The sequence below is a fragment of the Ipomoea triloba genome, chromosome 4 (assembly GCF_003576645.1).
Source record: "Ipomoea triloba cultivar NCNSP0323 chromosome 4, ASM357664v1".
NCBI classification, from domain to species: domain Eukaryota; kingdom Viridiplantae; phylum Streptophyta; class Magnoliopsida; order Solanales; family Convolvulaceae; genus Ipomoea; species Ipomoea triloba.
This window is the reverse complement of record NC_044919.1, coordinates 31,666,039-31,693,387: the sequence shown is the minus strand read 5'-3', so window position 1 is coordinate 31,693,387 and position 27,349 is coordinate 31,666,039. Positions and strand designations below refer to the sequence as shown.

General features: G+C 36.2%; 4 protein-coding genes across 5 annotated transcripts; 1 reads left to right on the top strand and 3 right to left on the bottom strand.

Annotated features, from left to right (window-relative positions):
- Nucleotides 1-338: 338 nt before the first annotated feature.
- On the bottom strand, nt 339-3,282 carry LOC116015329 (laccase-3-like). Its single transcript, XM_031255367.1, has 7 exons — nt 3,140-3,282; nt 2,895-3,046; nt 2,577-2,821; nt 2,346-2,474; nt 1,479-2,059; nt 934-1,297; nt 339-835 (listed from the first exon to the last, which is right to left on the bottom strand). Exons 1-7 carry the CDS (start codon nt 3,260-3,262, stop codon nt 705-707), a joined length of 1,725 nt encoding a protein of 574 aa, XP_031111227.1. The 5' UTR covers nt 3,263-3,282; the 3' UTR covers nt 339-704.
- A 5,446-nt stretch (nt 3,283-8,728) lies between these two features.
- LOC116016566 (N-terminal acetyltransferase B complex auxiliary subunit NAA25) lies at nt 8,729-17,544 on the bottom strand. 2 transcript variants are annotated; one of them, XR_004097765.1, is made up of 20 exons: nt 17,142-17,544; nt 15,938-16,094; nt 15,704-15,822; nt 15,496-15,570; nt 14,725-14,818; nt 14,505-14,623; nt 14,220-14,290; nt 13,741-13,882; nt 13,481-13,656; nt 13,039-13,241; nt 12,759-12,889; nt 12,414-12,490; nt 12,154-12,228; nt 11,792-11,984; nt 11,342-11,461; nt 11,095-11,233; nt 10,938-10,978; nt 10,531-10,794; nt 9,162-9,919; nt 8,729-8,843 (listed from the first exon to the last, which is right to left on the bottom strand). XR_004097765.1 is itself a non-coding variant. In XM_031256894.1 (19 exons), the coding sequence occupies exons 1-19, from the start codon at nt 17,295-17,297 to the stop codon at nt 9,236-9,238; spliced, it is 3,036 nt and encodes a 1,011-aa protein (XP_031112754.1). In that variant the 5' UTR covers nt 17,298-17,544; the 3' UTR covers nt 8,906-9,235. The 2 variants fall into 2 exon arrangements, 1 of the variants encoding a protein (XP_031112754.1); XM_031256894.1 differs by lacking the exon at nt 8,729-8,843 and having other exon boundaries at nt 8,906-9,919.
- A 3,140-nt stretch (nt 17,545-20,684) lies between these two features.
- Nucleotides 20,685-23,502, top strand: LOC116017647 (sorting nexin 2B-like). Its single transcript, XM_031258270.1, has 5 exons — nt 20,685-21,915; nt 22,201-22,410; nt 22,623-22,883; nt 23,078-23,164; nt 23,275-23,502. The coding sequence occupies exons 1-5, from the start codon at nt 20,851-20,853 to the stop codon at nt 23,353-23,355; spliced, it is 1,704 nt and encodes a 567-aa protein (XP_031114130.1). The 5' UTR covers nt 20,685-20,850; the 3' UTR covers nt 23,356-23,502.
- Nucleotides 23,503-24,733: 1,231 nt separating this feature from the next.
- Nucleotides 24,734-26,162, bottom strand: LOC116016163 (GDSL esterase/lipase At2g30310-like). Its single transcript, XM_031256326.1, has 3 exons — nt 25,501-26,162; nt 25,046-25,301; nt 24,734-24,945 (listed from the first exon to the last, which is right to left on the bottom strand). The coding sequence occupies exons 1-3, from the start codon at nt 26,113-26,115 to the stop codon at nt 24,734-24,736; spliced, it is 1,083 nt and encodes a 360-aa protein (XP_031112186.1). The 5' UTR covers nt 26,116-26,162.
- Between the last annotated feature and the right edge of the window lie 1,187 nt (nt 26,163-27,349).

Sequence of the window (27,349 nt, the reverse complement as noted above, 5' to 3'; positions counted from 1 at the left end):
CCAAAAAAAAAAAAAAAAAGTGATCCATAATTTTTATTATTCTTTCTATTCTATCAAATCCTTACAATTAAGTGACTTACATATCATTTTCGTGCAATAAAGCTTGTTATGGTGTGAAATAAGAAGTATAAATGTACATTAGATCTCAATGCAACTAACAATTTTTATTAAGTTCGGGATATAACTTCATAACAGGTTATCTTCTTTAATATTTGATGATGTATAAACTTTTTTTTGGGATATATGTGTGTGTGTGTGTTAAAGAAATATATTTTTTTTGGTTGAAGAAAAATTAGAATAATAATATAACAATATTCAAACAACAATTATCTAATAGTAATGGATATCTAATAACATGATACAATATTAACCTCCTTGATGTGAGTTGGTCTTGTCAACTAGAATCACAAGACAAACTCCATCAAGAATAGAGCTATGGAATTTCTTAACAATACAATATTGTATTACGTACTAATAATAAGTAATAACAATAATATGGACTTGAAGTCCTTTCTTGGCTTGGAATCAAAACAATCACAAAGAAATCCAATCTAATCCAGATGCAAAACCTGGATTATACACACTTCTGAAAAAGAAAAACAAAAACACATATAGTAAAGCAGGTAGGCTATAACTCCAGTATTAGTGTGCAGGAATTGAAGATGAATCTCTAGTTCTTGTTTAACTTCTTTCTGTAATTAACCTCAGCAGCGTGGCAAGTCTAGCGGAGGAGGCTCAACAGTTTGACTTTCTCCTTGCCCATTTTCAACTATGAATGCCATTGCCAAACCCCATGCCAGATGGGAATCAATATGACAGTGCATCAGCCAAACCCCTGCGTTTCAATTGTAAAATTCAGTAGGTAAATTGTGAACATTCAGTATGTAAATGGTGTATTTTGGACCTGAGTCCACAGAATAATTTGTAAATTACCAGGATTATCAGCGAAGAAACGGATGACAGCCCATCCACCAACAGGCACATCAATGGTGTTCCTAACCGGAGGATCAACCAGGTTGAACTTAGCAGTGTCAGTCTGAGGATTAAAGTTTCCGAAACCTTGTCCGACAACCCAGAAATGGTATCCGTGGAGATGGATGGGGTGGTCCTCCGTGGTGACGATGGCCGTGTCCTGCAACACAATCTGCACTCTAGACCCATACTTAATCTTGTACAGCTTCGTCCCAGGCTGAGGTTGCCACAGCCCACGGGAAACATTCCCGGTGTAGTCGAACTGCACCGGCGGCACCGGCGGGAAGTCCACCGTGTAGATTCCGGGAATGTTGTTGTAGTAAGCCTGGGCAACAACAGAACTCAATTTTTAGAGGACCTAATATTTATTTTTATCTAGCTACTTTAAAAATAAAAAATTTGTAAATCACTTTTCTCAAGTCTCACTGACATAGAACTATTTTATAACTAAAAAATGAGTCACATATTATTGTACTTGACCTCATTTATTTATAAGATCCTATTACCTGCAACAATGATGTCCTTCTGGGGAGAACGAAGGAGACATTGTTCATGCTGGCGGCGAATCGTGTATTATTGGGGCCTTGGCATCTCGGCCCGGGGGTACAGTTCACCAGCCCCAATCCCACGGTGAAAAACAGGCTTTCATCGGGTTGCTTAAAGACCGTCGGATTGTTAGACGGGACACTCCTCAGCTGGGTAGTGAAGGCCGTGGCGGTGGCCGTGTCGTTGAAGAAAGGGAGCTGAGGCATGAGAGGGCGTGAATTCGCGCCGGGTCGAAGGTTTGTGTATTCCAGGACGGCCGTGGTGGTGGTGTTGTCGAACGCGGCGTTCTGCGCCGTCGCGTAGGCCCGTGCCGCCATGTAGTACCGCGCCGGGGGCTGGTCCGCCGTGAGGAGTACGTTTGTGGTCTGTCCCGGTCCGACCATGATCACGTTGGTGGTGAATGGCTTGTTGTACGCTGCATCGGCGCCGACCACTTGGAGCTTGTGGTTGGCCACGGAGAAGAAGAGCTGTTGATTGAGTGCAGCGTTGATAACCCTCAGGAGAACTGTTTCTCCAGGGCTCACAGAGAACTTGACAGTATCTGTGAATAAGAGAGCAAACAGAAATAAATCATTATTAAAAGGGGTGCACTAGATAAATCGAACTTGTGGCCCTACTAATTAAAGGACCAGGTAAACCAGACAATCTAACAACTTAAGTTGCTGATAGCTAACAGACTAGTCAATAGGCTGTTTATGTTGGGAGTTGGACTTATATAACCTTATGGTTACTAAGTCAATAGTCTGAACAATTTGGTTGAGATTGTTCCTACTGGTACACTTTTCAGTCTAGAGAATAAAAGTAAACGTGGATTGTTAACTACGAACCTTGGCTAGAACATCTGTAGAGGTCACCAGGTTGACCATTGATTGTATAAGCATTAGAGATATTAGGAGCTGCGCCTGTGAATTGTGTCTGTCTTTGGAGTGCAATGATGTCTCTATTCCACCATTCCCCTGTGCCATTAATCACCATTTTTTAATTACTGTTAAACCAGCTTGTTGATCAACTTATTATAAATGCCTGGATTTTCAAGTTATATATGGTGAAGGGTTTACCAAGAAGTATAGGGATGTCTTTCTTTGGCTGGGAGAAAGGGAAATGGGAACCCGATTTCGGGTAGATGATAAAGGCTCCATAAACAGTTGCCCTCAGCCATCTGCTATGAGCGTGCCACCACAACGTGCCTTCCTGGTTTTCGATTTTGAACCTGTATGTGTAAGTTCCTCCTGGCATAATCGGGCATTGGGTCACGTATTCTGGCCCGTCTGCCCATGGCGTTCTCATCTGACGCAGCCCATGCCTGCCACAGAACACATCCAACATCAGCACTCGTTTAAACTTTTAGTTGAAACCGAACATATTGTCTCACTTACCAATGGATGGTGACATTGTAACGAGCTCGGTTTGTAACCTTGATGACGACATCATCCCCATTTCTAACAGCAACAGTGGGCCCTGGGAACTGTCCATTAACTGTGATTATGGTTTTGGTCTTGCAAAGCCTTGTTATCTTTGTTTCTTGAACCTGTCCAAAACATGGCAAATATACATCCCCATTATATTATCATGGCACCATTACAAAAACCACAGAAAAACAGAATGAAAAATAACAACATACTACGAATTCTTGATGGTAAACATCTGCATTTGCTAAAGAAGCCAAGACAGTTAGCATGACAAAAAGTTTTGCCAAGAAGCCATTGCAGAATGGATTCAGAGAGGTGTTGTTCTGAGACTCCATTTGAGGATGTTTTTGCAACGTTGTTGTGCTGTGTTAGAGCTGTGTTGTAAAGAGTGGGTATTTATAGTGATAACAGAGAAAATCTGGAATTTTTTTAATGATGCTAAAGAGGAATCAGATTGGTTCAAGAGTCAAATGGACTTATTCCAACCACAAGGAGGATTTGGTGCACCCACTTGCTACTCCCTCATTTTTTTAATTCTAAAATGGAAACTTGAATCTTATGAACATAATTTTTTTCTCACAATAGTCATTTACATCTCCATCACTACAAAAATGTTGACTTCAATTCTCAACTTATTGCTAAGTTTTATATACTAGTACGAATTCTCATCATCAATAGTCTATGTTTAACACATCACGCATTAACAATATCCATTATTTGAAAGTTGAGAAGGATTGAAAGATAAAAATGTTACCGATGAGGTTGCATGGCAAGCTTATTGGTGATAAAATTTGGGGGCCTACTGGACATAATCACCTCTCGGGTTCCAAGATTAAGAAATTCTTCCCCGTCTCTAATCATGTCTAGTTGGGATTCTGGTTACATCTAATTGAAAAACAAATCATATCGCCATTGGATAAGTCAACCTCGCGGCTCGTACTTCACCCTGTCACATTAACAGTCTATATATGTCATGACCAACTTAAGTGCCCAATTAAAGAACATGCCCTCTTCTTGATCTTATGTACACGTACTTAAAAATTAAAATATCTTTTATATTTACATTGTGTCTTAGTTTAACTACATGATACATACCAATGATAAATGTGTATACTTAGATCACTAGATCTTTTAACCTTATATTAATAGAATTTCAAACTTTATCAATTAGACAAAATCTTTATTGACCTTGGTAAACCAAAATAGTTACGGAGTATAAGATTTTGTTATTAGGTCAAGTCATTTCATTTGCAACCGCCCTATTGACTAATGCAATGAAAATATAGATAATTCAACTTCTGGGTCATAGGAATTGAATGAGACTACTAACCTTGTAAACAATGTTCTTGAACTTGAGAGGAAATTAACAAAAGGGATAAGTTTCTTGAATTGATTAGGTGAGGAGGAAACTAGATGGCACAAAACACTAAAAATATTCTTTCTTTTATGTCTTTTTGGGTGGGAAAAAAACTCGCAACAATTATCACTACGTTTCTCTGTGTAGTAACATGTAAATCACACAGAAGAATTTGATAAGTGCATTCTTGTCCATATTTTTGTCTTTTATATATATAAGGGTGGAAAAAAAACTCGCAACAATTATCACTACGTTTCTCGGTGTAGTAACATGTAAATCACACAGAAGAATTTGATAAGTGCATTCTTGTCCATATTTTTGCCTCATAATATATATATATATATAGAGTTATAAATATTTTATTTTTATGCAAAATATGCATTAATTACTATATTCATTTGTTTATATACTTAGGTGTATAAATTGTTGAACTGAAGACAATGGTATGTATTTGAGGTATTTTGAATGAATCTCAAGTCAATGGGAGTCAATGTGAAGTTAAGAAGATGGCTAAAATACTTTCAAGAGAACTAAAGAATGGTGCTTTCAATGGTTTTGATCATTTGGATAAGATAAGGCAAAAGTGGATCAAAAGATCAAGACATTGCACTTCTCACACAGTTTGTACACTGTTCAATATTTCAACCATATCTCGACGTAGAAATGTTCTAATAAAGAGATTCTTGAGCCATTAGAAAGAAAACTCAAAGGGCTACAACTTTTGTGAAGATCATCACGCTTAATTTTGATGTTAAAATGGTCAAAAACAAGGAAGTCATTTTGCGGAAATTGCACAAGGAGGCTAGGGGTGCCTCATGGAGTCATGGGTACCCCCACAGGTGTGGAGCATCTCGTGTACTACTACTACTTTCCAAAGTGATTTTCTATTGTTTGCCCCAATGGCACCCCATGCATGTGTCCTAGCCCGTGTAAATATCCCATATTCACCATTAAGCTCGTTTTTAGTTATTTAATTTCTTCTCGGTCCTGACCCATATTCGAACTCTAGTTGATTTCTTTCATATTTTAAAGTTAGATTAGACTTAGATTTAGGTTCCTAATCATTTTGGAAGATTTTATTGAAGCATTTACACTTGGATTTCAAGGATATTTCATATCCATTTTCAATAGATAACTTATCTTTTCTTTATCTCATTCTTTTGCAATATTTATGTTTATTACTTGTACTTTTGTTATGTTTATGCTTAATATGTGTGATGAGTAATTAGTTTAGGAGCTTGGGTTAGGATTGTATTATCTATTTAGATGCTTTATTCGTGATCTTCCATAAATGTAGAAATGTCGAAACTAGCTAGGGTTTTTTGAAATTATGAAGGGATTGTGTTAGAATATTGTTAATGTTTGATTGGTCACATTCATTAGCATGTCTTTGGAGGATTTTTGGCCTCGCTGAGAGTTGGTCAAGATTCCAAGGCACTCCTTGCATAATCTCTATTTTTCATTATGGAAATATGGAAAATAGAGAAACTTAACTTAGGGTCCGTTTGGAAAGCAGGAAAATGACTTCTGGAAAATGTTTTCTGGAAAATGAGTCATTTTCCGGAAAACAGTTTCATTTCCAGTGTTTGGATGTATTATGGAAAACTGTCTTTGTGTGTTTGGTTCATTTTCTGGAAAATGGATAGAATTGTATAATTAAACATTGTAATTGTTTTATTTAAAATATAAAAAATTATAATAGTTATTAAAATAATGGTATTTAATAAAAAATAGAATTTATAAAAAAAAAATTAAAAAAAATTTTAAAAAAAATTTAAAAAATAAAAGAAAAATGTAGCAAAGGTTTTCGGCAGTTTCCCCACCTCCTTGGTCCATGGTCATGGATGATATGGCTTGGTTTTGGTTGAAAACATGCGAAACAGCTATTCTGGCGATTCCGTAAGTCATTTTCCGGAAAAATGAACTGATTTTCCTTGGTCAACGGAAAATGTGTTTTCCGTTGACCACATTTTCCAGACATTGCCAAACACAGAAAACTCGGAAAACATTTTCCTGAAGTCATTTTACAGGTTACCAAACACACCCTTAGATGCTTGATGTGCTTGAAGGCCTTAGAATTGATACATCCGATCGAGAATGGGGTAATTCATAGTCCTAATTCTTATTTAGATTATCACAATAATGGTTGTTAGACTAGAATTCCTATGTGCACCCCCAGTTTCTCAGTTATGTATTCTCCCCTAACTTTAAAGTTTGCTTACATCTAGTAGATTTTCCTCCTTAACTTGAGTCTTATTTCTTTTATTTTGTAATTATCTCTTGCTTATATATATATGTGTTTGTTATTATATCTTGTTTATGGTTGCTTAGCTTCTTGTTAATTTCCCAAAGCTAGTGACCAAGTGCTTGTTATTGCTTATTATGTGTCATAACCTCCAATTTCTTGAGGACGACATTGTGCATACCTTTGTGCATACATTATCACATCCTTGTTACATCAGGAGTAAACTACACTAAAAATATTTTTACAACAGTATTAATAAGAATCAAATTCGTATCCAATCCATCACCCATTTTGGAACTTATTTGTGTTAATTAATTTCTTGCATATGTTTCCGGTTGATGACGACGCTACACATGCCAATAAATGTAATTTGTTAGCCAAACGACAACAATGTCAACCAATCCCATGCAAGCATGTGGACTTATTAGGACACGTAGCTAGTTCAACCATATGTTTATTAAAAGAAATCATTTGGGCAGAAACTTTCAACATCTGATATCACTCCAAAAGTCCAAATTCGTATTCATACATTTGAACTATATATTACCTAATCTTATAGCATATATATATTTTTTTATATTTATTACTTTATTCACAATATTCAAATTTTAAACTGTACTTAAAACAAACTGAACTCTTCCTACCCTAGTTACATGTATGTGAGTAACGCAAAGGATTAATGTTACTTTATCTTTGTCCCACACTAACTATTTAAGCTGCAGTTTTTTTCCTTACCTAAATATCATTACATATTTTAAATGGTTTGAATTATGTGGCTTACACACATGTTTACCTCGGCCCTTGGTGGCGACAAAATTGACTACACCCAGTGACAAAGTAGTTTTTTGTTTTTTTTTGTCTGGCCACAAGTTTCTCCCGTTGGGAGCACTAAGATAGGACACCACACACAAGATTATTTATGTATGTTTGTGTCAGTAGGATCTCAAACGATAACAAAGCACCGCCTCATAAGTTTTAAGGTTGTTGGACGCCACACTTCTAAACTAATCATATTCGTGCTAGGTAAAACATCAAAACTTGAATATGAGACATCTAGTTAAACTAAAAGTGACTCACGCCATCTCATCTACACTCCATGGGTTTTAACAAAACATTAGTTAATACCCCAAAATCAGAAAAATTAAGATCTTTAAATACCCACATTAATCATGCATATTTATTTATTATATTTCAATAGAGTTCTAGATCAACACTCCACCATTAATATAAGATTATAATGGATTATAATGACTTGAACTTTGAATTATGTTTGCAAAGCTAGCAAGGGCTGCAAGGTTTAAATGGACATGGAAATTTTCCAAAGGTTTAGGTAGTGGATAAAAAAGAAAGGGTTTTCTAATCTCTTTATGGGATTTGGTTGACCTTTTACAAGATAATATCCTCTAGAATATTTTTTTAGTTTATGGTAAAAAAGCAATATTTTTTTAACTTCCCTAACTCTCAAGTCACAGTAATAGTGACAATTGCATAAAGACAAGACAGTCAACAAAAGACATTTGCACTAAAAGTACTAGGTTTTGGTGAGACCAAGGAAAATATATTAACACAACATAGAAACAACCTATTAAATGTCTGAAGAAAAAAAAAAGTACAGTGGACATTTGTCAAGCACTGGAGTTGAACACCAATGCTACCATTTACATTGGTTATTCAATGGAGAGTAGGTTGAAGAATTGAAGGGGATTAGCTCAGCATCAATCAAGGCACTAAATTGGAAGAATTAATTAATATGTTATTAAAGTGAGGAAGGTTTGATTAGTTCACATATGACATACCAGGTTTTTGTTTAAGAATTCCCAAGAAAAAAAAAATATATATATATAGCCCTGTTTACAGGAGTTAGGCAGCCTGCCAACTTAACACCAATGTATTAATTAAGAAAAAATAAATATTGTCCGCTTGAACAGCTCAATTGATCACAAGAATGAAATTTAGAAAGAAATATCAGGTATCAAGTCTCACCAGCAACACTGTGATAGAACCCTCTCAAAGTGAGGGGGAAGGGGGTTCCTTGTACTTGGTCTAACTTCTGTGTTCAGCTGAGCTACCCAAGAAAGGCCAAGGATTGAGTTTACCAGCAGTAGTGTGGAAGAACCCTCTCAAAGCGACCCTAAGGGGGGGTTCCTTGTGCTTGGTCTAGCCTCTGTGTTCAGCTGAGTTACCCACAAAATTTGCCTAGTGTACACCTTCAAGTAGTCCAAAGTCCAGACCCTCCTTGTGAAAATTTATCCAATGCACACTTTTGAGTAATGGTTACAGGTTCACATCACCAGACACATATAAGGACTGGCTCCTATAAAAAAAAACCCCTCTATGAAAACTGTGAACAAATGCTAGTCATCTAACTCAATGTTGTAAAACCAAATCAAAAATTTCCAAAATTTATGTTGAAAACACAGTGAATAGTTTACAATTAATAAGCTGCTAAATTGAGATCTGAGAGAGAGGGATGGAGGGAGAGAGAAGACATTATTGTTTATAGTGTACATGGAAGAAAAAATCAAGCCAAAAGAAAATCCAACAAATGAAATTGCAAAGAAAGAAATGCCTTGAAATAATGAGACAAAGCAAGCAATCTCTTTAACATGGGGAAAATTGAAGTACAAAATACCAGGCCCCAGAGGCGTTGCTCGTTGTATTTAGCTCCACCGTGTGCCTAATCCATCAAGCAATCGCCTCGGTAGGCTATAAATGAGCTTTCAGCGCCTGTAGTGATTTTAGTTTCGATTCACAGATTTTGCTGAAGTCGTGTAACGCCAAGACCTGACTAGTCGTGATTTTCCTTACAACATCAGCGGGACTCCAAGACTGCACTGCTTGGGAGATGCGGTCACCCAGCTCCATATCGTTTGCAGAAGAGGCTAATTTGTTTATGATTCGAAAGACCTTCCCGGGCCCTTCACTTTGTCCGTGAAGAGAAGAAAGTACGCTTTCCAGTTTTGCATCGTCCGATTTGCTGATTTGTTCCTTTAACCAATTCAAAACCTCCTGTATAACGTTGCACACAGATTGGACAGACTCTTGTATTCCTTGAGAAAGCCGGGCGTTTGACTGCTCTGCGGCGGCCCCGCCTTTCTTTTTTCTCTTTCCAGAAGGAACTACTGACCGTGCACACGATTGTATTACCAAAGTATGCCAGGCCAAAGGTTCGGTTACCAACTGCACCAAGGTAGAAAGATCGCTGCCGGGAGCTGATGCATGCGGTCCAATTGATCTTATCTTTTCCTCTATACACTTCTTCAGCAAAGAATTCACAATTTGCCACATATTCGGTGTATTTGAACCTTTATCCACCTCGTGAGATTGTAAATTCCACGCATTCAAGAAGACGACAAAACTCATCCAGCCAACCAGATCGACGTTCAATTCCTATAAATATAGTTGTACAAGACAAAAGAAGATAAACACATTGTGTCCACGAACTGTTAGGGCAAAAGTTTCAATTCAACCCCACCGAGTTGTGTTTGCAAGATTACATGCCCCCATCACTAGGCAGTACTTACCACAGCCCGTATGGATAATCATTTAGCAAAGAAATGAAACTGGAAACAAGACATTGTAGTTAAGTGAAATTCGGTGTTCCATAGAACTAACTTAACATTTGACAGAGAGTAACAGTTCTAGAAAAGGTTTGAGAACTTCCTTTCATATCTAAGGTGGGGGGTATGACAGCAGATCAAGAATCATAAATCTCGCAACTCTAGCATATTGTGCTTCTTTTTCTGCCTAATGTATTTTAGACTATTCTCCTTGCTAAGTATTTTCTCATTAATTAAAAGACAGACCCGTTAGGTTTTACTTTCTAAACATCGGAACTACTAAAATGTCTAAAATAGAGCATCTATCAGCCAAACAGTAATTGGAACTAGTCATTTTAGTTCTCTGAAATTTAAGGTTAGGACTGTCGGATGCATGCATGTAAACATCGTTTGTATATCAAGAAAACTCCATAATCACTAGTCAGATGGGGGCATAAATACCTCTAACTGTTTATGGCCGCTTGACACTCCAAAGGCAAGTTCTAAAGCATCTTGGAAGGAAAATCCCAAGGTGTTGGCATACTGATCGAGTAAAAGTTTTAGTTCTGATGAGAGCTTAGGATTAAAGACCGAGCCATTGACTTCAATATTTTCCTTCACTGACGATGCAGCACAACGCATCGACAGAAAAACCATCCGCGGAAGAAGGGATCTCTTCTCAATGTTCTTAATCACATTTGCATCTGATTGTTGAATTTGCTTATGCTGCAAATAAGAACAGCAAATAAGCTTTCTTTTTATTTTTTGATAAATCTACTGAAAAGAAATTACATTTGCATGGGGTTCTATACCATTTCTTTTTCTTTTTTTTTCTTTTTTTTCTTTTTTTTTTTGGGGGGGGTGCTTACCATGTTTTCTCTACGACAATAGGATACTCCTTCGGAAGGACCTGCAACCAAGACGGATTATTCCTATGCATAAAAAAAAAAAAAAAAAGAAAAAAAAGAAAAAATACAAACAAGCAAACACATGGACATACTTTAAGAGTAAACATCCGGAACTAACCTAACAGATAATTTTTATCGCATGTTGGCGTCCACCAAGGTCGTAATTGTAAATCTTCATTGAATGTCAATGGTTTACTTCTAGTTTCATTTGAGAGCTCAAGAATCTGAACTCCAGACTTCAAGCTTTCTAGAATAGACTTTAAAAGATAAAGAAACATTGCTTTAGGAAAAAAAAAATTACTAACAAGCTATGGAAAAAAAATTACTAACAAGCTATGCAAAACGTTAAAACAGAAAATAATTACCTCCTCTTCTTCAATGCTATTAGCATTCTTTTTCATCTGTAGAATAGGTGCTTCGATCCTTGCCATCAAATACTGACTGGAACGCTGCAACCGTTCTTTGAATTGAACGAACTCAATAACCTGGATTATTCAAAGAAATAACTTTAACTTCCATCCAAGCATAACAACATGTGGTGAACTTTTAAATTCGGAAATTGAAATATCCACTCAGATAATGCTATAATAGATAATTCAAGATGCCTGTGGCCCATGGGATTTGTCTCTTACGTAATAAGTTCACGCACTAAGAACATATAATGCCAGTTAATCACACAAACAACGACAAAACAATATAGGGAACACACAACAAGAGCAGCACTGAAATGTATATCATCAGTAGCACTAGTAGAATATGAAGTAGGGAAAAACAGAAAAAGATAAGTTTGGTCAAGAGCACTAGTAGCCCCATACTTTTGAGTAATTTCTGTGACGGTAGGCAAGAAATGTTAGATCAGCAGATTCTTTTAAGTGGTCATCCATGAATTTCAGATAGTCCCTCAAAATATCACTAGAATCTGCCCACAGGGGAGATGCCAACATCTGTGGTAAAATGAGGTGAGATACAGTTTCCAGCAAAATATTCTTGACATCCAGTGACTTGTACCTAAACAGGAGAGTGAGAACAGTGAATATGAGAGAGCTGCTTCCCGTTATAATAACCTTAAAATGGACTAACCAAAGTTAGCCCAAATTAGAAATGAAACAAGTTTGTAAAGTCACTAGCCTAGATGAAACACGTACTTTGGTCAAACATAAAAAGTGTATTGATTTACCATTCATATGCCAATGGAAGAGAGCACCAGTGAGAATACAAATGCAACAGAAGGATCTTATACTGCCACACAAATCTGATAACATAAAAGTATGAAGATCGTCTTAGAACAAGTAAAACAAACAAATCTAAGTTCTGACTAACGAAGCCATCACAACATATTCAGGATTTAAATATGTTGTGTTGCTTTATATATATAGAGAGTGTGTGTGTGTGTGTGTGGATAGAAAGTGAAAATGAAATAAATAATAATCTTCTAACCTGCGGACTGTCAAACCAAATTCCAAAACCAAGACTGACTCCAACAAATAACCAAGATTCCTTGTACGCCAGAAAAGCTACAGCAAAACAAGGAAAAAAAGATATATATCCTTTGTAAATGAAAAAAGAAATAAAACCCACTTTCCTTCTATAGAGTATTATGATAAGGAAAAGACAAATCAATGCAGCAAGACAGCTTTTTTAATGCAAAAATTACTATGGCTAGCAGAACTGCGGAAGAGCATTGCAGTCTAGTTTTGTTTATGGTTTACATTATCATAACCATAACCCTATGCACCATTAGAGGTATCAATAACATCTTGTTATTAGTTGGGGTTAAAGTACCTGAACCAACACATTACATGCCATAGACAAAAGCTCTTCGCCATACATACTATCCTGTCCATCCAAGTCTTTGGATAATGTGAGGTTCTTACAGTACATGTCTGTCATCTGAACAGCTAGCTTCTCAAGTTCTGAAGAGGAATGAGAAACATCAATCACTAGGATTATTCATGTGCCAAAGTGTTCAGTAGTCCCTTAAATACATTACTATTAATTGACAAGATTAATGACATTAAAGGGAAAGAATTCAAAAAGCATAAGGTAAAAAGCCAAATGATACCATCTATGGGAAGTGTGAACAACTCTCCTACAATGTTTTGGATCTTGAAGACCGTAATAAACTTCCCAAGAGCCTTTGTTGGAACTGTCTCTATAGATTGACATTCTTTCATCAACTTCTTAAGAAGCTCACACTTATTGTCGTGACTCAAAACTTGAAGGAACATCTCTACATCAGAAGCAAAACAAGCCAAATGTCCAAACCTGTGATCAAGTAAAAAAAAGTAGCATGAGGACTGTACAAAGCATAATTAGAGAACACTAGATATGCAATAGCAAAACGAACAACAATTGTCAAAATCCTAATTTGATTAAATCAGTGAGATAGGAGGTTTAGTCTTCGTAATTTCAGGATTAAAAAAGACATGTCACAAAGGAAAACAATGGGTGACGGGGGCATCTACAAAGAAAGGAACAGCAAACAAATAGAAGTTGAAATTTACCTGAGAAAGTAATGCACCAATGTCTCGACTAACTTATCACTATCACCTTTCCCATTTAGAAGCTTCCTCCTTTCAATTTCAAGGTTTGCTAAATAAGGACATCTTATGGAATCACTATTTGCCTCAGCCAGCAACTGGTGCACAAAAGACGAAGCATTTGCTATACGAGAATCAAACTGCACCACAACTTCTGGTATCAAATGCTATACATAGAATCTTGACATAATACTTTCAAAATATTAAATTCTATAAACACTCACTACTTCATCTGTTAAGTGAGAAATCTTGCAATCTACAGATTTTGACAGATTAATGTGCTCACTATTAGCTTCACTGCACAAGCTACTGTCGTCCTCCATTAGACACCCTAGATAATGGAGGAAACACTCCCAATCATCAGGACTGCCACAGAATGAAACTAACTTCGTTAGATAAAAGCATTAGAAATGATACCAATCAAAAGAAACAAGATATATCACAGTTCAATTTATGAAAGTTAATCATTAGTAAAATCAAGCTTCAATAGTATCTATGGGATTCTGATCACATGGTAGCAGTAATCGGTACACACCCGCTACCCCCGCAACCAAATAGCTTATAAATATCTAAGATTCTTAAAAGTCCCCCTTATTCATTCAGATTGTATCCTCCATTCAGTAATACAACTCTCTTCCAGTTGATCATCAAAAAACATGTACCACCAAATAACCATAATCAGTCATCATTTCACTCAACATACCATTTTCTCAATACTTCCTGGAATATGTTGCTTGCAGCATCATAATCACCAGCTCTAGCATGAAGCCTCCCCTGTCAACTTGAAGTCAAAGAGGACACCCTTAAAGAGCTGAAAGTTTTAGCTTAACATACAAAGGAATCACTGATAGAGATTGGAATTTTAAAGTGGATGGGTCAGGGTGGCACATAGTGCATAAACAAAAAGAGATGCTACCAGGTGCCATGATGATTGGATATTACAAATAACAAAACATTAAAATAATAAGCGAGAAAATTCGGGAAGTACCTGTAAACGTAGCCTATCAACTTCAATCATTATAAGGGACCCTAGTTTTCCTGAAAGAACTTCTAAGGCATCTCCATATTTTGATTGTTGTTCCAGTAGAGAAATATATAGGATAAGAGCTGCAACAAAGACCATTTAGTTACTTAGATAAAATGACACCAAAGCATAAGAAATGGTAGTATGAATAGCCATCAAGAGCAGGAAGGGAAACAAAGTGCACCTTCTGGTTCATGCAAACTATGAGATGTGATGTGTTTCTTGAGCAAACCTTCTGCTAAAAGTAACAGCTTTTCTCCCCCATTACCACAAAGAACCTGTTGAAAGTTCAAAGCCATTTAGATAAGAAATTAAGATAGCAGAATTAGCATAGAAGCACAAGGCCACTATAGTGGGTGCAACTGTCAGGATTCATAGATTTAACAAGAGTTTAAGGACATAAATTGTTACATAGAAGTGATGTTTTTTTTAAGTTAGACATGAATATACCAGAATGGAAGTAAGTGTTCCTATTGAGACATTAACCTAAAAGGTCAACATCAATAACCAAACTGCAGTACATTTTCTTCAAACATAATCCACTTATGTCCTGATTATAATGACAGAAACTTCAGGGCACCAACATCCCTTTCAATTTTGCACGTGATTGGCTCAGGCTCTACATGACCTTATTATGGGACAATAGAAATGTTCATATTGCTACAGGCTCAACTTTGGCTGACATTTTATCCTTACACTATGCAATGATGTAACAAAACAAAATCTAATTGTTATACCTAACTGAACAAGGATCAAATGAGCAGACTAATCGTCAAAGTAGCAAAAAGGAGTATCATTTCTTCTTGTAATTTATAAACATAAAATACTAAAAGCCAGTGGGTGCATTAATGCAATTTTAATTTCTAGAGTTAGTTTTGTGCTTCTTAAAAACACCACAATGATTACTGAAGCAAACAGCTTGTACACAGATATATAGCAGAGAAAAAGGTAGAACCTGCAATTGAATGCTGCAAACTGCCCAAAGTAAGAACCTTTCTTCACCACCAATCTTGTACATTTTGATAGCTATCTATGAATTGAAAAAGAAGTAAATGAAAGCCGTAAGGAAAAAAACACTCACATTGAGGAGTGCACTAATACATGGAGACAATACCAAAGAGAAAATGAAAATTAAAAAAATCAGACTATTGTATATAATCAACCTGCTGCTGCTTCACATACGAGTATTCACGAACATAACAGTTGAAAAGACCTATCATTAGTTCCATGTTGTTGGGAAATTTCCCACAAGCATACTCATAGCAACTGGTTGCCACATCCACTAATCAGTGTAAGACCCAAAAAAAAAAAAATAAATAAATAAATAAAAATAAAAAAAAATTAGATTGAAGAGAATAAAACCAAATATTCAGGCAGGGGAAAAAATTTATACTGACAGTGATCAAGTCGCTGGAAAACAATCTGCAATGTGCTGAGAGTAAGATCATCAATCAATGCAAAATCATTGGTATACAATAGCTCTTTGGCGTTCAAACAAACAGACAATGCTTCATCGGCTTTCCCCATTCTTTCCAATATGAGAGCCTTTAGTGCCTGCATGACCGACCCCAAAGAATATATAAACAACAGAACATAAGACTAGGTTTTGGACAATATCAAGAAATATATTTACCATTGTTCAACCATGAACTACAATTTTCTTCTCAAGACACTAAAAATGAATACATAGTAGTAGTTATAATGAGAATTTCATGTTAGATCACAAAAGCTTAACTTTAGATTGTACCATGAAAATCAAGGAAAACAGATAAACATAAACCCCATGAAGATGAACAAGATTAAGTGGAAAATAATTTGCTAATATATCATTATCAGAGTTAGACTTTTCTTATAGTATGCATCAAGACCAAAAGCAGATTCTTTTATTTTTCTTTCTAATTATAAAATCAGAAATTCTGCACCAAAAAATGCAAAGTGTACCATTTTTCTTTCTTTTTTTTTTTATGCTAAGTAAATGTGGAAGGAACATAAAGCTTAATTTATCTAAAAGCCATACTTGTAAGCAACTACAGTTCCTAGAAGAGATCATATAAATTTAGTTAGCCAATAAACATTTTACCTATCTGTTATGAAATATCAGTTTGGCCAACAATTAAGTCAGAAGTAGGGCTAATGGAAGCCTAGTTGAAAACTTGAAATATCCAAAAATTTCCTAAACCTGACTCCCTCTTCTCTCTCCCACATTTTTATCCCTCTGTAACTCTTCTTTCCTATTTTCATTTATGCAACTAGAATTTAATTATCTGGACTTCAGGCTTAAAAGACTAATGAAACCATTAAAATTTTCTTTTTCCCTATCTAACTAATAACTATAGAAACTGGGCACGGGCTTTAATTTACTTCACAGTAGAATAAAATTATGAAAATTATGAAAATTTCTAATGCAGGGTTACTATAAAAACTAGTTCTTTTCCACCTAAAGGTGTGTACTTTAGCAGAAGAAAATTTCTAAAGCGGGGTAATTATAAGCGTTTGAATTCAATAGAATTTTGCAAGAACAACTCAGCATTGTAGTGATAACAATAGAAGCAAAAAGAATTGGTATTCCAAGGATGTGAAAGCAAGCTTTATGATACTTACAAGAGCGTAGGGGGAGTTGGGGTGTTTGGAAAGCAGATTAGTGCAGTGCTTAAGAGCATTCTTGAACTGGCGAGAGTCGATGGCGTCCCAAATAGGTCGGACTCGTCGCTCCGGTATCCCTCCGGCCAATCCGAACTTCGATGCCATCCCAGACATTGCCCAAAGCTCCTTGCGTCACCAGTGTAAGCGGAGCGGCAGAGATAGCGAGAGTGAGAGAAAGGGCGAGCAGTAAATCGATTAAAAGCCCTAGGAGACGAAGGGAGCTTATTTTGTGTTGAGACGAGATTACGCGGCGTACAGAGCACTACACAAGTACATAGAAAGTCTACCGGGCGATCTCCGTAGCGGCTAGTCTTGTCGTTCGCACTCCTGCGCTGAGGGTTCTAGCTGGGCATTAAGGGCTTCTTCCTTAATTCGATATTAGCTTCTACTCAAACTAAATTTATTTCTAAATTAAAATACTGAATTTGTTAAAGGAAAAACATTTTTTTGAAATATCTGTTCAATCATTATGTCAAATTAAATTGGGATGAAATTCGAACATGTTAGCAACAGAAATGTTATCACTTCACAATATATAAAAAAAAATGTTTTATATATCGTGAGAAGTATATCTTAATTTTAAAATTTTATAAACAAAATTTTTGTATTTATGTTTTATTAGTTATTACAATTATTTTATTCAACAATAATGTCTAATCATATAAATAATTTAATTCTCTTGATTTATGTATCATTGGTGTCAATGAAGCATTAAAGTGGTTGAAAGAGCTTAAGTATGAACAACGTTCAACTGGAGACCAATTCCTTGAAGGTCATCAATGAAATTCGTGAGGAGTCTTTAATTACATATTTTGATCTTGTCGCTAATGACACTAGAGAACTAGCTAAAGATTTCACTAATATTTGTTTTTTGTTTGTTAAATGGTCCGCGAATAGAGTCGTCTACTCGCTTGCTCGGGAGGCTCTTTCTAGCCCTGACTGTGTGGACGGTTTCTCAGTCCATTTTTCTCTCAGGGAGAAAGACAAACCTCAACAAAGCATATCGTCAAGATCTTTTCTATATATGGAGCATGGAGAATAGGGTGGGTGTTAACATGGGAGCGCAGGTGAAGAAGTGGCTTGGTGCACAAAACAAGCCAAATATGCGGCATGTATTCATCGGACCTTTAGTGACTAAATTGTGTTGAGGCTTAGGACTCGACAATGATCTTGAGGGCGAAAAGGTTGAAGCAGTGATGAAGCCTTTTGAGGTGCAGGATTTCTTTGCTATGAAGATTAAATTGGGAGGTTTAGATTGAAGTTATTTCCTTTCTCCGTCATCGGGGAGGCATCTAGGTGGCTTGATAGTCAAGATGACCATCATTCCCGCTCTTTTGCACATGTTTTGGAGCTTGACTCTTGTTAATTAATATGTCTTTTTTTACAAAAAAAAAAAATTAAACATACTTTCATACACATAGTCACATACACACACATATATATAAGGGAAAATTGTCAAATAAACCCTCAAACAGTATACGAAAGTGGTCAATTCTCGCACATATTGATCATTGCTCGGTATTTATACCATGTCTCAGCCTAGAAATCTCCAAAATGAAGTGATTCTTGCGCCATTATAAATAATACTTAAAGGGCTACAACTCTTATGAAGACATCAAAGTCTATACCATAAGGGAAAAAGGGTCAAAATCATGCTACAAACCAAACATCGCGTCACAAGAAGATTCTTGACGCATCGATATGAGGCAGAATGGTCGTTATTTCACTCCAAATTAACTTGACACGTCGAGCCCAGGTCTCCACGCATCGAGAAGCCCCAAGTCTGCGAATTTCTACTCCTAACAATTGTCATTTTTACCCTCATTCTCCACAGCACTATATATATCATCATTTCCTTCATACCCGAAGTTTTGATGCGATTTGAGAAGACAAATGGAGTGAACATATGTGATTATTCACACTCAAAAAGAATAATGAAGGATACCCACACCTGGGAAGAAGAAGCAGAATAACTATTGCACAAGCTTTAAAATGAAGATTTGATGATCAAAAGCTCCAAACAAGTTGAAAGAAAGGGGCTTGGAAAACACATTTGGGATAATCTCTTCCTCTCTTATTTACTTTAAGTTTTATTGTATCTTCCTTTATATTGTTGTTGTTGAAATTATGTTAGTCATGATTAGCTAAAACTACGTATGAATTTTTGGATAAAAAGTGTTTATGAACCTATGTGCCTAGTTCTTCAATTTCTTAATGATATATTTATATTTGGGTTTTATGACTTGTATTGCAATTGTGATTTATATTGATGATGCTTGTAATTAAATGGCTAAATTACTTGTGTCTTGATGGAAGTTAGTGCATATATTAGAGCATCCACTTTGCAATTGACTATTACACATTGGGAGAGGGCATATTTGTTAAGAGATTTTATCATTGTTTTTTCTTGATTGGTTATTGTGTATATTTCATGTGAGTGAGTTTGTTTCATTTGTCTTATTGCGGGTTTGAATTATGAGAGTAACTCTTTCCCTATTGATTGCAATCATTCACACTTGTTTGAACCCAAATTAAATATTGCACTTTAGGTTAGCACGGGGTGATTAAACACTTAACCATAAAATCTCACTTTTACTCTCTTTCTCTTGTATTCCTCAACTTGCTTGTCTTGCACTTTTTAATTACTTATACTTTTGCAATCCATAATTTTTGCTAGGATTAACTTCTCATGAATTGATTAGTAACTAGTGCTTGATACGCCCTGCTTCCATGTGGATCGATAACCCCGTATACTCCAGATGTTTGTTTGTCAAAATATGCTACAATAAAAAACAAAAGACGATCAGACCCTGTTGTCATTGGCAGGCAAAAACACCAATGTGATGATTATGCCTTGTTAGACAAGTTCGATGTCATGTATGTATTTCATCAACAATAATATGTCAAATAAAAACAAAGATATTTTTTGTAATAAAACATAAAAGTATACAATGACTATTTTTATATGAAAGATATTTAAGCAAGACAATATTATTGTATATATTTTAGGAAAATTATATAATGTAGGGGGTGTATTAAAAAAAAATAATGTAGGGGTGATTAGAATGATAATTATTACAATTTTTAAAAATACAAGAATGTATAATATACTTGTATCAAGAAGGGAAGTCCTGGATAGCTGGTGTTGGATGCATGTAAAGGCTAATACATTGTGAAGAGCAGATATAGGTTGTCTCGAGATTTGATGCAAGCGAAAGGTTGGGTTGATTGGGCTAAGGCCGTATGCACACATGGGAAGATTAGTAGAACTCTCATCTAATGTGTAATTGGTAAATATTGTTAATGTATAATACTTTGCAAGAAAAAAAAAATACTAATAAGACTATGTTTGAGAATTACGTTGAACCCATTTAGACACTCTTTTGGAGCTATAAAAATGGTAAGTTGACATTATGTAATTACTCCGGTATAATTTTGTTTGTTTTGGTAAACTAAGGTGTTAGGGCATAAACCTCATGTCCTAAAGACGGTTGAAATTTCTATTTTATTTTATACTAATATTTTGGTGCTAAACAAATTCTATCCTTCAAAATCAGTTTTCCATCCTCTTCCGCCGGACCACCTTTCGCCGCCCTCCGGCGAAGATACCATCGCATTTTCGGCATCCGTGATCCAAATTTGAGCGACATTTTCATCGGAAAAGGAAATGATGGGCCCGGAGAGCCAGGGAGAGCCTGACCTCCCGACCTCAAAAGATGCCTCGATGGAGACCTTGGCTCTCGATGATGAAGAAGATTTGACCTCAAAGTCCTACTCTAATGGCCGCAGTGCCGATAAAATGGTTTCCGACTCCCGGGAGCCTCTATCGCCGTCGATCGTCGGCGTCTCTGCCGATTCCCATCCCCTCTCCTCTCCGCCGCACCCTATACAGTCTCTCGGAGCTTCGGATTCTCGTCAGGACAGCCATCTCGGATCTCCATCCTGTGCTGTTAGTCCTCCCGAAGACAACGCGAGTTTCGTCGGAGAAGTTAATGGCAGCCATAGTGCTGTGATAGACTTTGATAATTCGGTTACCATTTCGCGGTTTCGCTCTTCGGACTCGACGTATTTGAAAGTTGTGGTTTCGGATCCGGAGAAAGTGGTGGAATCCTCGAGTTCAATTGTTCCGGGAGGTAACACATTTTATACGTATTTGATTACCGCGGAGACGAACCTGGCGGACTACGGTGGATCCATATTCACCGTTCGGAGGCGGTTCAATGACGTAGTAATATTAGCAGATCGGTTGAGTGAAGCTTATAGAGGGTTTTTTATACCTCCGAGACCGGACAAGAGTGTAGTGGAGAGTCAAATGATGCAAAAACAAGACTTCGCTGAGCAGAGGAGAGTGGCATTGGAGAGGTACTTGCAGAGGCTTGCAGTTCATCCGGTGATCAAGAAGAGTGATGAGTTGAGAGTGTTCTTGCAGGTGCAGGGGAGGCTTCCACTTCCATCTACCACTGATGTAGCATCCAGGATGCTAGACGGGGCGGTGAAGCTCCCCAAGCAGATATTTGGGGACTATGGTAAGAATTCGATTGAGCCTCAGGATGTGGTGCAGCCTGCAAGGAATGGTAGGGACTTGCTGAGGTTGTTTAAGGAAATGAAGCAGTCGGTGGTAAATGACTGGGGTAAATCAAAACCACTAATTGAGGAGGATGATAAGGAATTCTTGGAGAAGAAAGAGAGACTGCATGATCTTGAGCAACATCTGAGTAACTCATCAAAGCAGGTTCTTCTATGTTCCACTTCATCAATGATTCAATGCCATTGTTACTACTTCTGGTGTTTGCACTTCTAGCACTGATTATATATTTATATGCAAACAGAATTTCCACTTGGAATATTGTGATGGTACCCTTAAAGCTCTCTTTACAATTTTAGGTTGTGATATTATCAGTTTGGAATGAGAGCTATATAAATGCTTTGATCTACGATTATACCCTGCCCTTGAAGTTTTATTTGATTGCTGACTTGTTTGTCATTGAGAATGCTGATTACTGTTATTCCAAATTAGGCTGAATCTATTGTTAAAGCACAACAAGATATGGGGGAGACATTAGGACACTTGGGGCTTGCTTTTGTCAAGTTGATGAAATTCGAGAATGAGTGGGGAAATTCAGAAACTCAGAGAGAACGGGCAGCTGGTATGAAAATTGTGGCAACTGCAGCTGTCAAAACAAGCAGATTATATCATGGTCTAAATGTGCACACTGTGAAATATCTGGTAACTAATTTTTTTTTTCTTCTAGATATTTAGTAAAACACTAAAACGAATGAATTTTTTCATCAAAGTCTCTCATTACCAATTATTTTACAAAATAGTGAGAGACAACAATGAAATTGCTGCACCCCTTAATTTTTATACTATTAGCATTTTCAGTTCTTTCAACATTCAGCCTCTAGTATTATGTGAAAGTTTTTATGTATATTTTGCAGGATATCCTGCACGAACATCTGGGGTTAATGTTGGCTGTACGCAATGCATTTTCTGATCGTTCAAGTGCTTTACTAACAGTACAAACTCTTCTATCAGAAATGTCATCTCTAAATTCAAGGGTTGAGAAGCTTGAAACAGCATCATCCAAAATATTTGAAGGAGACAAATCAAGGAATCGGAAGTTGGAAGAATTGAAGGATGCTATTAAAACCACTGAGGTTGCTAAAACTTGTGCAGTTAAAGAATATGAACGCATCAAGGTATTTAAGATCAAACTTTGGACAAATGAAATTCTAACAACTGTTTTTTGAATGTGAGCAATACCTTACCACCTGAATCTCTGCATTTCCTCTTTCTCACATGTAGGCTTTCATGAAGTTATTATTGGTTTACAAATATTCTGTTTATTCATTATATATTATAATAATAATCTAACTTAATTGTGTGAGTGCAGGAGCATAATAGAAGTGAAATAGAAAGGCTAGATAGAGAAAGACATGACGACCTCATAATCATGCTGAAAGGATTTGTGATTAGTCAGGTACTCCTTGCATGACTTGATTATTATAGTGTCTGAGGATAAGAATGATGATTACCCCATAAGATTGTTGCAAGTCTAATTTGGCTAAGGCTTTGCTATGAATATTACAGGTGGATTATTCAGAAAAAATTGAAATTGAGTGGGCAAAACTCGCAGAGGAGACTCGTCAGTATGCAAGAGATGCTGCATAATGCAGACTGTAAAACACATCTTTGACATTTCTTTTATTCATGTGCCTACATAGAAAATAAAACAATTAACAGCAAGTAAATCCTATTTGTCGAATTTCATGTCTGCTCTACAGAGCATAATATATTTTTATTTTATTTTAATTTTTACACATCCTCTGCTGCATAATACAGTTTAATCCTTTTGCAAATTTCTTGGCTGAATTTTTAGTCTTACGTGATTAAACTATGAATATCATTAATCATTTTGAATAATTTGTTTCTGGTACAAATACCATATATTAAAATAAATATTCATATCAAATTCTTAAATAAAGAGAATTAAAAATTTATAAATAATAAAAGTAAAGGACTTCTGAATCCATTAGAAGCTGCTAAACGTCCTACTTGTCTTGTTAAGGACATGGGAGTTATTGCTTAGAAATGGAAATTGAAAGATACTAATAGATTTAAAAGGAAACACAATAAAATTTCCAGTGGCTCATAAATCATAATATTATTGTTGACGATTATAGTTCTATATCACTAAATGGAGCATCAAAATCTTTTAAGGAAAACAGCTTCATTAATGAGCAATTAAGAGAGGAATTAAGGATTTCAGTGGCAGTGAGTTTGCATCCTGTCTATCACAACTTTGTGGTCTGGGAAGCTTGCTGAGAGGCACATCAGGTATAGGAGTGGAGGATTTTGAAGCCCATATGAATGGGTTGTTGACTTGTTTCAAGTGAATGGTGACAGTAGATAAGAGCAAACCAAGTAAGCAAGTGATGCTTGTGCTGTTTAATGATGTTTGTGTGTTACGTACTTGTAGAATTTTCATTGTATCATCATGCAATCTTGGAAGCATAGACAGTTGGCTGAGAGAAAACTGCTATACTACTATTTCTTACTTATGCCTCATTTATGCTTGGTTCAGTTGGTTGTATAGACAGATATACATTTCTATATATCTATTTGGATACATTCTATTATATTATCTGAAATGAACAGACTCTGTACATTTTTATGGCCATTAGCCTAATTAATTAATGTCATGTAGCTCATAAAGTTGTGTTCAGTGGCCACCATACCATATATGTCTGTGCTTTGCAATACTTCTGGCTATGTACATGAAATTTATTTTCATCTGGTTGGGGAACTGAAATTAATCAACCCTTGATTTTGAATATTGCTATGACATACTGCTGTGGACTGCTATCTGCTTTTTCTTAAATTAAATTTTGATTTTGATTTTTCATTTTACTAAAGTATGCAGAAGTTAATTAATCGGAAAAAGATGCTCTAATATTTATTATAGAATTGGTGCTCTAGGTTAGGTTATGACTTGAAACCTAGTCCTTTGAACTTTCCATTTTGGAATTCTTGAATCTCTATGAATCCATCAATGACTATTATTAACATGTGATAAGCTATGAAGCTGCAGATTATTTAGAAGGAATTCAGTAATATAGCGATATGCTGATTCACTGGGATGAATGCTGTCCCAGAAGAGGTACTGGGAAGAATCTGTGCATGTTGGACGGCGTGCAATGCAAAGTGGACCAGCTTCCAGTAATCCAGTGCCACAGCATCCTTCTCCAGTTTCCACAAAACCTGCAACGTGATAGAAGTATGCGTTGCATGTCTAGGTATATACTTACAGATGAAATAAATTGTGAATGTTCTATAAAGATTCTCAAAGGATACAAGTTACCGTATCTTTGTGGATCGTTGATAAAGTTCATCATAGGAGTGTAAGCGTCTGAATACAACATTGTGCTCCCTGGAAGGGCCCCTTGTATTTCAGGCAGCAAAGTTACAAGCTTCGCATTATAAACTTCAGCATCTGTATTCTCCTCTTCAAGGCATTCCCTTACAAGTGGAGAGTGAGCAGTCATTTGTATTGGCAGACAACCGATTGGAGGAAGCCCAGATACGAGCATAGTACGGCACCCAAGGTTATAAAGTCCCTTTAATTTGAGAGAAGCAAAAGATGTTCTGATACTGTTAAAGTGTTAATCTCTGACAAATAATTTCTGATAATTGATTTATGTATACTTGTATTGATTCTGTTCAGTATTTAGCTCTAGCAGTGAATTGATGCATAACCTAGCATATATCTCTTGTGATTAATTCATGAAATGTAAATTGCAGGTTGTTTTTGCTTACCTCAATAAAATTTTGGAGCTTATACAGCAGAAAATCTTGATAGTCACTGATGCTAAACTGCTGCCTTCTTGTAGGAATGTCATAATAATTGAAGATGAAATCATTTGTTCCAGCACTTATGATGACCAAAGCCTGATTGATTATTCTTTGAGCCTCTTCCTCTCCTGCTATTATGTTCAACCTCTCTATGTACTTCCAAAATAAATCCAGTTGCATGGACATTGGGATTACTCTAGAAGCAACAGTAGTTAACTCATCGAATCCTGATCCACCCGATGCAAAATTGACACCTGTCAGAAGTTCATACTCAGATAAGTATGGCTGCAGGAATGGAGGAACACTATCCTTGAGGCCTAGTACAGATGCCATAAAATCCGGGACAAGTTTTCCATCTGAAAACCTCCCTGTGGGAATGTGCCCCGGAAAGCGTTGCCCATATGGAGGATGATCGCATTTGAATGTGGTTAAGATGTAATTGTTATTTCCGGTATCAACACTTGAGTCTCCGAAAATAATGATTGCAGGGAAGTTTTGCAAGGATTGGCCAAAGCAGGAGTTAGTGATGGCAATAGAAAATTGCACAAAGAAGATGAAAAAAAAGATGGAAGGAGCCATGGGATTGGGAGCTCTAGCCCTTTCTGAGCTTTGTGTTCTCTCCACTCAGGTAAATGCTCTGAGATTTTAGATTCTGAAGTTGATTTCCTCTGAACTTCATATTTATGAAATTATCATAACCTCTTATCCTCTGAAATTGTTATCTCGGGAATGCACGTTTTTATCTTGAGGCAAGTGCTTGATAAGATCACCTTAATCTGAAATACTATTGCAGAATAATATTGACTATTCTTTCCCTGCATTGAATACTTCCTTAAAATCTGAAAAGAATTTGAACCCTTTAGTGCTGTAACTACTCGATTCCATTAGTTTTCAAATGTTACACGACTTTCTGAACTTTTTCCCTGCAACATTTATTATAGATTATTATTCAAGTCTAATTACATTTCAAGCATTCATGTTCATCTGTTTCCTTAAGAACTCATTTATTGCTTTCAGCTGGAGTAATATGACTCAGCCCAGGACCCAGGTAGGTCTAAAAGGCAAATTTTCCTGTAGACCATGAATACAAGGTACATTTTTAATATATTAAAAGTACATTATTTGTGTACTGAATGTACATTATTTGATAGTATACAGAATAATGTAATTTCAGTACTCAAATAATGTACTTTCCATTGATACAAGGTACACTTTTAATATACTAAAAGTACATTATTTATGTACTGAATGTACATTATTTGATAGTATACAAAATAATGTACTTTCAATACTCAAATAATATACTTTCCATGAATATAAGGTACATTTTTAATATGCTTTAAGTACATTATTTTTGTACCGAATGTACATTATTTGATGGTATATAAAATAATGTAGTTTCAGTACTCAAATAATCTACTTTATGTAGACAAGTAATGTATTTCTTTTTATTTATGGTCTACAGAATAATGATTGGGCCTAAAACATCACTCGAGAATTGAGGGCAAATTATTGTGTGGACCATGGTCCTAAACGACAATGTACATTATGAATTAGAATAATGTACATTGTGTGTTAGAATAATGTACTTTATGTGTAATGTACATTATGTGGACCTGTGTGGACCACGGTCCACACAATAACTATTGAGAATTGAGTAGGTTCTCAGGCCCAACAGGACTGAAGCCCAGCATTTGTGCAGTATAGAATTCTCTTTAAGTTAATCCATAGGACCATAGCCTATTTCACTATTTGTGTGACATGGAAAGCTGGCAATTGAAACAATTAGAATAAGGGGGGGGGGGGGGGGGGG